The sequence below is a fragment of the Mandrillus leucophaeus genome, unplaced genomic scaffold, assembly GCF_000951045.1.
Source record: "Mandrillus leucophaeus isolate KB7577 unplaced genomic scaffold, Mleu.le_1.0 Scaffold123, whole genome shotgun sequence".
Lineage (NCBI taxonomy): Eukaryota > Metazoa > Chordata > Mammalia > Primates > Cercopithecidae > Mandrillus > Mandrillus leucophaeus.
Genome location: NW_012100654.1, coordinates 456,357 through 467,628, shown reverse-complemented (window position 1 = coordinate 467,628; position 11,272 = coordinate 456,357). Strand labels below are relative to the sequence as shown.

The 11,272-nt window shown below is 54.6% G+C and overlaps 1 protein-coding gene across 1 annotated transcript in view; it reads left to right on the top strand.

Annotated features, from left to right (window-relative positions):
• The first annotated feature begins 4,021 nt into the window (after positions 1–4,021).
• LOC105533156 (putative uncharacterized protein C3orf46) overlaps positions 4,022–11,272 on the top strand; it is a 10,712-nt gene continuing 3,461 nt past the window's right edge. Inside the window, exons 1-4 of the mRNA XM_011971505.1 lie at positions 4,022–4,153; positions 5,264–5,443; positions 8,118–8,198; positions 8,999–9,241. Coding sequence (XP_011826895.1) covers positions 4,151–4,153; positions 5,264–5,443; positions 8,118–8,198; positions 8,999–9,241 — 507 coding nt within the window. The 5' untranslated portion in view covers positions 4,022–4,150. The remainder of the gene's footprint in view (positions 4,154–5,263; positions 5,444–8,117; positions 8,199–8,998; positions 9,242–11,272) is intronic.

Below are 11,272 nucleotides of genomic sequence, written 5' to 3'. Positions count from 1 at the left end.
CCAGGTTCCATGACCTCATCCAGAATTACTCAGAGCAGTGGCCCTGGAGCTCATCCAATCAAGACATGCACGGGGGGACCAGTCTGGGCCAGATGCTGGCCTGAGTCCTGAGGGTATGTGAGTGCTGGGGACAGCCTGGAGAGGAAGGCCAGATGCACTGCAGGCCCCGTCAACACTGATGGCATGCAGCAGGTCCAGCCCCCGGGAGAGGGGAGCAGAGGCACTGGAAGAGCTGACCTGGATGAGGCAGGATTGTTCTGAGGAAGAACACCGGACCTGGGCCTGAAGGATGACTTGGAGCCAGCAGGTGGAGGCTGGGGAAAGAGCCCCAGGTCTTTAAGGGGGCTTCGAGCTCCAGAGGCAGGCAGGTAGCAGGTAGCTGGCTGTGTGAGTGGGAGAGAAGGCCTGTGTAACTAGAGCATAAGCATGGTGGGGGAGTGTGATGTGTGTGGAAACTGGAGAGGAGGCAGGGGCCAGACCCTACCAGGGTTTATAGGGCATTCTAAGGCTTTGGGCTCATTCTCAGAGCACTGGGCAGCTGTTGAAGGGTTTTCACCTGGGCAAGAAATTATCCTATTTGGTTTTCTCTTTTGGGTCAGAGACCTGATTTTGTATGTGTGTGTGTAGGTTCTTGATATTGAAACTAGCTTTGCAAACTCTGAAGTGCTTACTTTAAAAACCCCTGCTACTCATCCCGTGAATATGAGACCACAAACAGCAAGCAACAAAGCCAGGCCCAGATAGAGGAGTGGGGCAGCCGGCTGGACTCGCTCACTAGCTCCATGACGTGTTTCTGCCTGCCCAGCTCCAGTACCACCTGGATGAAATACACGCCTAAGCAATAAGGCAAGTTGTATGCAGTCCATCAAACAGACACGTTACGTGTGTGAATGCCCATCCTGTGCAGCATGAGAGGGTGACTGTGATGCACTTTTTTAGGGGAGAAAGTCCTGAAGACAGAATCCCTAAAAGTGGGTAGTTGGCCAGGCACAGTGGCTCACGCCTGCAATCCCAGCACTTTGGGAGGCTGAGGCAAGTAGATAAGGAGGTCAGGAGATCAAGACCATCCTGGCTAACACAGTGAAAGCCCATCTCTACTAAAAATTAGCCAGGCGTAGTGGCACATACCTATAGTCCCAGCTACTCAGGAGGCTGAGGCAGAATTGCTTGAACCTGGGAGGCGGAGATTGCAGTGACCTGAGATCACGCCACTGCACTCCAGCCTGGGTGACGGAGTGAGACTCCATCTCAAAAAAAGGGTGGGTAGACAGAAAATGATTAAAATGGGGGCTCTTAGGCTGGGGTAAGTGGATTGCCTGAGCTCAGTAGTTCGAGACCAGCCTGGGCAACACGGTGAAACCCCGTCTCTACTAAAATACAAAAAATTAGCTGGGAGTGGTCCCAGCTACTCGGGAGGCTGGGGCAGGAGAATTGCTTGAACCCGGGAGGCGGCATTTGCAGTGAGCCAAGATCGTGCCACTGTACTCCAGCCTGGGTGACAGAGGAAGACTGGATCTCCAAAATAAAAAATAAAAAATAATGGGGTTGTTGCCTTGAGCCCAGAAGTTCGAGGTTGCAGTGTGCTGTGATGATGCCACTGCACTCCAGTCTGAGTGACAGAGCTAGACCCTGTCTCTAAAAAAATGAAATAAAAAAATAAAAACAAGGATCTATTCTAGCCACAGTGGCATACACCTGTCATCCCAGCTGCTGCTCTGGAGGCTGAGTCGGGAGGATGGCTTGAGTCCAGGAGTTTGAGGCTGCAGTGAGCTGTAGTGCTACCACTGCACTCCAGCCTCAGAGACAGAGCAAGACCCTGTCTCTTACAAAAATAATAAATAAATATTAAAAGGGTCTTTGGCAGTGAAAAGGCTGGAAAACCCTAGCTTTTCACTCACACCTTTGCAGTCACTGCTTCACACAGAGCTGGGGCTGTTGATCAGATACAGAGTTGAGCGAGATGCACGGAGCTTACACTGGGGTGACCTCGTGGGCTGCTCCCAGGTTCTGTCCGTTTGATTGGAACTTCTCATGGAGAGCTGCCACTGAAAAGTAGCTGTCTCATTTCTGCCAGTCCCTGTCTTGCAGTTTCACAGAAGACCTCACGGGGGGCTTCTCTACTGCCAGGGCTGCAGCAGCAGGTGGCCAGCTCAGGACGTGGCATCCTGGGACTGCATTCTCACTCTGCCCCCAAGTTCCTGCACATTGCAAGGTTGCTAACTGCCCCTCTTGGATCAGCTTCCATTTTCTTCTCTTTGTAAAATGTGCAAAGTGGAGATCAATGTTCAGTGAGATCTAGCTCAGCACTGACGTGTTATATCCCAAGCCCACCTCCTGGCTAGCAGTAGGGTTCGTGATGAGAGGTGGGCAGGGCACTATTTGGGGTAGGATTTCCCTTGTCCACTGCTTTCCAGTGCTGGCCTGTTGGGCTCTGCCAGTGGGGTGATAGGCTGGTGCTGAGGGCAAGGCACTGCTCATGGACCTGAGCAGAGGGGGGCTATGCATGTAATCCACCACCCGCCCCTCCAACCTGGCCCTGAACCTTGCAGGTATACCCTTTGCTCCCTGGCTCATCTACCATCATGACCCATGACTTGTGCCTCGTCTTCCCGTCCCTGGCCAAGGCTGTCGTTTACGTGTCAGACATTTAGGAGCTGTACGTCCGTGTGGTTGACAAGATCAGTGGAAGCTTCATGACAGGGCCCCCTCAGCAGACCTGCAGGAACTGAGAGTGAGGGGGCTGTGGGATGTTTCCTATGGCCTTCGCTTTTGCTCCTGGGGTCTGCATCCCTTCCCCTGTGAGCTTGCAGGGCTGTCTTCTATCTTCTTCGCTCCATGTTGATGATGCAGAGTCCCTCCAGTAAGGGACTTCTTCATCCCAGGTGACATCTCCATCAGGCTTGGCAGTAAATCTTGCTGGAAGTTGCCCCTAAATTAGCCATGACCTGGGAATTCTTGTCTTTTAGCTGGCGTAGATTATTAACCAGCCAGGCACACGACTCGCTGAGCATGAATTTTCCCCCGAAAATACAGGTTTTGGGTTCTCTGGAGTTTCAGTGGCAAATCAGTACAACTCACCCATGCCAAGTACCATTGCAAAAAAGGACAAGGAATAGATCTTGTTTTATCTTTCACATCAATAGGAAAATTTTACTACTCCAAATATCTGAGGTGACTGAAGCTGGGCTTCCAGAGGGTTGTGGTTGGGATCCTGATTGGATAGAAGGGTTGGTAATTAAAAGGGCATATTAGGCTCCTTAAGAAGCTATTATGCTCTACCCAGCCTCACATACTTCTCCTATAATCTCATTTCCACTGCTGTTTGCTAATTTTCTGTTTCTTCACTGTGTATTTCTGACTCTCATTTCCTAAGGTTCTTATTGTATTCTACACTGCCAGGTGTGAGCTATTCAGTCAGTGAGCATTTATTGAACTCCTACTGGATGTCTGCTGCTGTTCTAAGCAGTGTCTCATCTCCCTAATTAGTGTATTAGTTATTTAAGAGTAGGGAGTGGAACTTATGCCTCTAAGTATCCCCAGTCGCCCTCCCCTGACCCATCCATTGGAATAAGCGCTTCATCAGTTTTCATTTGCTGACTGGCTGATAGTCCAGAGGTAAACCTGGGTGACTCATCCCTGATTCCCAGGTTGAGACTGGTGATGCTATTAGTATCTCAGGAAGTCATGGGGCACCATAGATGGTGACATTGGTCTTTCAGAGGCCATCCCCGAGCCTCTGTCTGCACGATGCAGGTGGAGTTTGGGAAGACAGTGAAGGCAAACATCCATGTGCTGGACTTGCACAAGAAGCCCCTCCTGGCCAAATACTTCCCCTTCATGCACCTGAAGCTCCGAGCAGCCTCCCCAGTTGTCACATTGGTATGATTCCTCCTGGTGGTCACCTCCTCCAGCAGAGATGTCACAAAGGGAACTCCTGAAGTAGGTGATTCCTGGACGAGGGGAGCTCTGAGGTCTCGCATGGGCTCAGTATGTGGTGTGGGGCTGTCTCAAGGTATTAGGTCATGACAGGAGCTGCACTGCAGCCACAGGCCATGGCAGTCGTGGCCCAGGGATTGTTCCAAGTCTATTCACAGCAGCAACATTAAACCAGCCCTGCCAACATCCTCCCTGTGCCTGGGCCACACTGGGGATGGTGGCATCATTAATTTGTGATCCGAAGCAGGTGGGTACTGTCTGTGTCTCTAGATGGACTCGCACCTTTCTTCTGGCAATGAGAAATTTGTTTCTGACCAGCAATAGCACAGCACTGCAGAGACCAATCTTCCTACACAAGCAGTGCCCTGGACGCCTCCTGTGTTCACTCACCTCCTCCTGCCAGGAGGGCACTTGTAGGGGATGCAGGAGGAGCAGATGGGGACTTCACCGGCTCCACAGCATGGCACCGGCATCCCTGGTCTCCTCCTGGGCTAGTCCTTGTCCCTTGATCCTCATCTGAAAAGATCTGAGAGCACCGACAAGAGAATGATTCTAAGGTGTTTTTCAGCAGAAATTGGGAGAAATTTAGGGAAGGAGGCAACCTTCAAAAGAGGAGTCAGGGAGTCCTAAAGGCAGTGGATGACAAAGTTTGACCCATGCCAGCGTTTCCAGGGGGCATGCTAGGACATAGATGCAGGGCTGCCTCTGGCTCCATGGGCCGGGGTGGCTGGAGGGTGTGCATTGCTGGTCAGCGACCACACACTGAGAACTGCTGATCCAAGGGGAGGGTTCCAGCTGCGTGAAAGGTCCTTATTTTCACGGGGTTTCACTTCTCAGGAAGTGGAGCACAGTCACAAACAGCAGAATACGCCCCAAAGAACCAGAGAGCCTCGGCCAGTGGCTGGGAGGCAGCCCCCAGGACCCTGGGGCCCACAGGTCACTGCTCACAGAGGCGTGATGTCCACGCCCTGACTTTTCCTCTCACGAAACATGTAAGTCATATTCAATGCCATGGGTTCAGGGCACAGCAGTTCCTTCTCTCCTCTATCTCAAACGGTCCTTTCCCCGCTCGGGCTGACTCCGAGGAAGGCGACAGTGCTTATCGGGGTCATGATGGAGGTGAGAGCTGAGAGGCCACATCATGCTCCAGCCCCAGTGTGGGCCACTGCATGGCAGCCCCGGCTCCTGGAACACTGCCTCTGTGCCAGCACGTGGTGACTGTGTAGAGGTGGAAGCCATCAGCACTGGGGCCCTGGTTCCATCTGGGAGAGACACAGGCTGCCTGGCACAGTAGGCACTGATGCACTGCTGTTTACTCCCCACTCAGGTCACCTCTGAGGGCAGCCCCCAGCCTCAGTCCAACATCCTTTTCTCCATCCGCAATGAGAACATTGCGCTGGTGAGCACTGCCAGGCTGGTACGAGGCCTCACCATGGGGAAGGGCACTGTGTCTGGGCTTGTGCAGGTGGTGGATGCAGAGACTGGCAAGGTGGTCATCGTCTCTCAGGTAACAGACGTGCTGTTGGAGACTGGCACTCTCTGCACTCTCCAGGACAGTCAGCTCTGGTGATAGGCCACTGCTTCCCAGAGCAGCTATGCCTGAGACAAAGGCTTCTTTATTGTGTTTGGGTTCTACCTCTGAGGACTACCTCTCTCCAAGGGTGCTGCTTCTGCCCCCTGGGTCTGCAGTCCCTCCCAGGGCCCCCTGTGCAGGACAGCCCTGCTGACATGGGAGCACCCAGACCCCCAGAGGTTGCTCGTCTCCAGGCTGAGTCTCCCAGTCTTTCCAGCTGCTTCTTACAGGACAAGGTCGTCAGCAACCCCTGGCCCCAAAGGGCCCTCCCAGTGGAGGGTGAGGGCAACCGTGGTGAGGGCAGGTGCTGCTCCAAGCACTCTGCCTTCATGTTCTTCAGTCCTCTCGGTGCCCTGTGCATTTTCCTGCTGTCCCCCTTTGATGGTGAGGAGACTGAGGGACTAGCTAGCGGCCCACAGCCACCATGTGCCAGTTCTGGGATTGGGCCCAGGGCCGCCCAGCATCAGAGCTCTCGGGCCTTTTTTTGGTCACTCGAATCTGGGCTCGAGCATGTGCTGATAGTAGAGAAGGGATGCTGTGGGCTGAGCATACCTTCTGGGTGCATTGTATGTCTCCAGAATAGTGCGGTGTATGTGTGGTGAATTAAAAAATTGCACTTCAGCCTGGAGTTGTATTTCCAGGTGGAGAGAAAAACCTGGGTCATCTGCTAGCATCTTCTACACCAGCCGAGGTTGTCATCTTCCCAGTCTCTGTGCAGGGTGGAGGACTTTCCGAATTGCTTTTCGGGGCTGGCAGTGAAGGTAGGAGGCCAAGTTAGGACAGTCTTCTCCCCGGAGGGTCTCCCTGCCCCACTTTGGTGGGATTGACTCCAGCAGGTGAAAGTCGGTGTCTGAAGAGTCTGACAACTCCCCTGCTTTGTGAGGGGTGGGTCTCCTTTGGTCCTCTGGAGAGGAGGTGAGAAACCATTTTCGTCTTCTGACTAAGTCTCAGGGCTAAAATTGGGGCCTTTGCATTCTTCGTGACCTCCTTCGCCAGCGGTGACTTGCAGAAGCATCTCAGGGAAGGTTGCTTTGGGGTTCCGCTCACAGCTGGGCCAGAAACTTGGTCTGTAAGAAGAGCCTTCTGTGATGTTTAATGCAACTGTGGACAGAAACCTGTTTCAGAATCAGTCATCCCATTCCTCATGAGAACTAGGTCCCCTGGAAGCAGTCCGTGCAGTCCCTGAGTTCAGAGCCTGTAAACACAGTGTCCCAGGAGCTGGTGAGTGAACTGCCCTAGAGGGGGTGCAGGGAAGTCCTTGTTTTCAGAGGCTGACTTTGATCCGCCATTAAGTTCAGTGATTTACTCCTTTTCCCAGCATTTTCCGTGCCTGCCCAAGTATCCCCGTTAAGCCACAAAATCTGAATCGTAAAGGTGGATGCCCAGATCCAGTGTGTGTTGATTTCCAAGACAAAGTCTTGGGGATGTTAAAATCTGTCCTGGGAACGTGGCAGGGTTCAGATTGGCTTCCCAGAGTGTCACATTCAGGACTATGACTTACAGACAGGAGGCCTGGGTTTGCTTTTTTGTGTATTTGTTTTGTTTTGTTTTGTTTCTCTAAAAAGGATTGCAGCCTCAGGAACTGGTTCATTTTCCAGTAGCTAAAAGGGTAGCTGACTGGAAATTCAGCCAGAGGGACACAGGGCACTGAGTATCCCTCCTCTTTGTTGTCTGACTTTGCTGGCATTCTCCCCTCTGGGTCCCCCATCTGGTGGGTTGGGGAGGTGCTGGGGAAAGGCCCTGGTGGCCCTTGGCAGGTGGAGGGGCTGCATCACCAGCCCCATCTGAAAGGCATCTTCTTGAGCCCAGGCAGGCAGGGGCTTCGCCTGCAGCCCCCGTGTCCTTGCCTGGAATGTGATTCTGGTCAGATGCTTCCAGTTCCATCTGTCCAATCCAGGTCACACGAGCAGCACCCCAAGGCCACAGGGAGGGCCAAGATTAGCAGGAGGAGACTGAGCAGAAGGATAAGTGAAAGGAGGGGAACGAGTGCTTATCAAGCACCTACTATGTGCCAGGCATTAGCCCAGGTCATGAGGCACAGAATGTGGGCTCAGCATGAGTACATGGCAAAGAGTCTAAGAGGTTTAATCACGTCAGTTCCGCATGAGTCAGCAGCACTAGAAAGAAGCCAGGAGAGTTAGATTAATAGGAGTATGGAGTTGAGAATGAAGGAGGTTATAAGGTCTGCTCTAATCAGATTCCACTGGACTCCTGCATTTGTCCCTGTACTCTGTTTAGTCAGATATAAGCAAGCTGGATTTGGGTTTGGGAGGGTCTGGAGACCTGTCGCTTGAGGGCAGCCTGGCCTAGAGAAGAGCAGACCCCAGTCCCTGGCCCCAAGTCTGAAGTGCTGACCTGGAGCAGCTGGAGGCAGCCTCAGAGCACTGGGCTGGGACCTGCGGGGCCGTGGGAGAGGCAGTGGCTGGCTCATGCAGGGTGAGCCACCCATAAAACCAGGCCTCTCTTGGCAGAGGAGCACGGTGTTGGGCATCCTGAGGGGCCTTCTCGCCACAGCCTCTGATCTGCAGCCTCCTTCCCTTGAGGGGTCACATTCCCAGCCAGCACAGCATCCTGGCACCCTGCACCTGAGTGCCATGCTCTTCCCCAGGACCTCGTTCAGGTGAAGGTGCTGCTGCTTGGGGCCGTGAGGATCTGCATCCCCTTCACGCGGATGAGGACGAGCACTCAGGTGAGGGGACCTCCTGGGCTCTGAATCTGGGTTCCCAAAGAGCCACTGCTGGAACCCTGTCCTCGAGCTACAGCACTTCTCCACCTCCTCCGTCTGCCCAGCCTGGGTATCTAGGGGCACAGTGGCGGCTTCCCACCCACCCCTACCCAGACAGACACCCTCTTGTAGCCACTGAAGAAGGCCTGCTTCCTGCTAGCCTGTCACCTTCCCACACCTCAGATAGCACCAGGCGCCTAACAGGAGCGCGGTGACCGAAGCACTTACTCCACTTCATGCTGTCTTGGATATTAATCCGTTTGGTGTTCATAGCAGCCCTGGGAGGCTGGTGTCAGAACCATCTCCATGTCGCAGATGAACAAATGAACGCACAGAAAGCTTAAGACTCATGCCAGGGCCACCCAGCTAGGAAGTGGCAGCACTGGCAGTGGACTGGGCAGCTCGGCACGGCACCTGCTGTGGCCTTTTGCTGTCTCACCTCCACTTGTGCCCTCAGCAGACTCTCAGCAAATAGAGACTGAAGGAGCCGGGGACCCCACCCTTGTGTGCCCTGTGAGCAGGGACCCCGGCTAGATTAGGAGAGAGGGGCCTAGAGGAACCAGCACTGTGGGGCAGGGCAAGCTGTGCTGCTGGGGAACACACAGCCTCCTAGACCTCCAGGGACTCCTTCCAGAAATGGGTCTCTTGGCCATGGGGAGGCGCAGCCCGCTGCAAGGGAGGGACGGCGTGGGGAAAACAGTCCTGGCTCTGGCTTGACTGGTATTTCATCAAAATTCCCAAACTTTTGCCGTGTCCTTCTCTAGTTGGGGAAGAACTGGGTACATCTCCTACTGCTTGAAGGAGGCAGCACAGCTTCTGGGGGCATTCCTAGTGCTGGGACCCTGCTGGTCACCAGGCCTGACTTCTCCCCACCAATGTCCATCTATATCACTTGGATCACCAACCACCAGAACCCTTTCTCCTTTGGCAATGCCATGCCAGGCCTGACCTTCCACTGGTCTGTCACCAAGTGGGGCATCCTGGATCTCCAAGGGCAGCACCACAAGGTAGGCAACCACCCACCGAGAGCTCACCTCCCACCCCTGTCACAGGCCAGCACCCTGAGAGACTTCCTGTGGGAAGTCCCCACCCTCACACCCAGAGAGCCCTTTCTGTCCTCTCCCAAGGCTCAATGGGACTCCTTTCAACTAAAGGCTAACCACACAGACAGGGTGAATAGGTTCCTCTCCTAACAGAAGTGGCCATGTGGGGAAGTCACAAAAGTCCTGGGAGGTCAGAATCTGCAGCTTCTGACCATTTTCTGAGATGATGTCTGGCAGCCCTCAGTTTCCCCTGGTTTATCCGAGAGGCCAACCTCCCCTTCCCTTAGCCCAGCGAGGGGCCCTGGCTCCTCCTGAGATGTCAGAGCTGGAAGGTGCCAGGGAGAACCTACTAAGTCCCTCTTAGTGTTAAGCAACGCCAGAAATGGGAAGGGACTTGCCCAGGGTTGCCCAGCAAACCAGTGGGGAAATGGGACTGGGGACCAGCCCCTGTAACTCCAGGTTCAAGCCCAGGTGGACCCTGGGCACACAGGACCCAAGTGAAGGATGGGTTGAAAGGTCGCTTCCTGCCCGGTTCAGAGACAGTGGGGTTGGAGGCTAGGGGAGAGGCCCAGGCCCGGGAACGGAGTTTCCCAAAGGCTGCCTGAAGCTTGTCTAGTGTAGGACGAATGCCTCCCCACCCACCCAGTGGGAACAGGATCCTGTCCCCAGTGCCTGGGGGCTCTCCCAGATTGCTCTAATGGAACACAGGCAGTGAGACTTGTTAACAGATATCCCAAAATAGAGCCATCTGTGGGTACACACTGCAAAACCCAGCCTCGCTCTGGGGACCTACACACACTGAGGGCTGCGGGACGTCCTGTCATGAAGACCCCTGGCTTGCGCGGGTTGGCCCAGTGTTTTCCAAATGCACATTGTGAGATGCAAGCAGGGTGGGGCCCGTGTGCCTTTGCTGAGGGGACCATGTCTGTGAGACCTGGCCCTGAGAAGCTTTCAGTCTTCGGGGGGCGGGGGGTGATGGCAGCTCATTGCAGTGGGGTGAGCATCTGTGTGCGTTGGGTGCTGTGAGAGCTCAGAGCTGGGGCCGAACGAAGTCTTCACAGAGGAGTCATGTTTCAGGATGAGAGGGACTGGCAAAAGCCTGGAGGTGGGAACTCACTTGATGTGTGGCAAAAGTAGCAAGGAATTCTGAACTTAGGGTCTGGGGTGCCCCTTCATGCAGCGAGAGACTGGAGCTCACTGTGTCCCAGTGGTCGTTAATGTAATCATCTGTGTTTATTTAACAAACATGCACAGAGCACCCGACAGAGGCTGAGGTGCCCTTGCGCACTTTCCAATAGTGCCGCGTCCAGTCCTCAGGTGAGGCCTGTGGGGCAGGGGCCGCAGGGGCTGCTGCCTGCTGATGTCCCTGAGACAGGGAGGAGCTGGGAGGGAGGGAGTCAGACCAGTTTCCTCTTGGACAATCACAAGTTAGTTCAGATGATATTAACCACAGGCCCAGGGCTCAGGCCCAAGGGGCGTCTACCTGGTCTGATCAGAGGTCAGTGGGGGGCTCAGGGCACAGCTTTACCTGCCAGTGAGTGACTGCCCCTGAGCCAGGCTGGGTGGCCGAGGAGGCAGCAGCCCCGAGGGACCTTAGAGAGGGGACTTACACAGGTGGTGGACACATCTGGAGTCTTGTAGAGAATCGGCCTGGAGTTCCCAGGTAAATGCTGCCGCCTTGGGCTCAGGGAGCCACCAGGGCCTCGGAGCACCTCCGCGACCCAGGATCAGATCTGAGCCGACCTCATGAGGCTGATCATCTGCTGGACTGACTTCTCGCCAGGTCCCTGTGTGTGTCTACGTGGATCCTACAAGAACATGGCCAGACAGAGCCAGCCAGAGGGGCCTGGGAGGTGGAACAGGGGTTGTTCTGAGACGGTGGCAGTGAGGAGCAGGATGTCTCCATGAGAGGAAGGTGGTGCCTTGCCCAGGCTCAGTCCTGGCACAGTTACCCTGAGCAAGACCCTGGCACTGGAGTTGTGTGTGCTGCCCTCC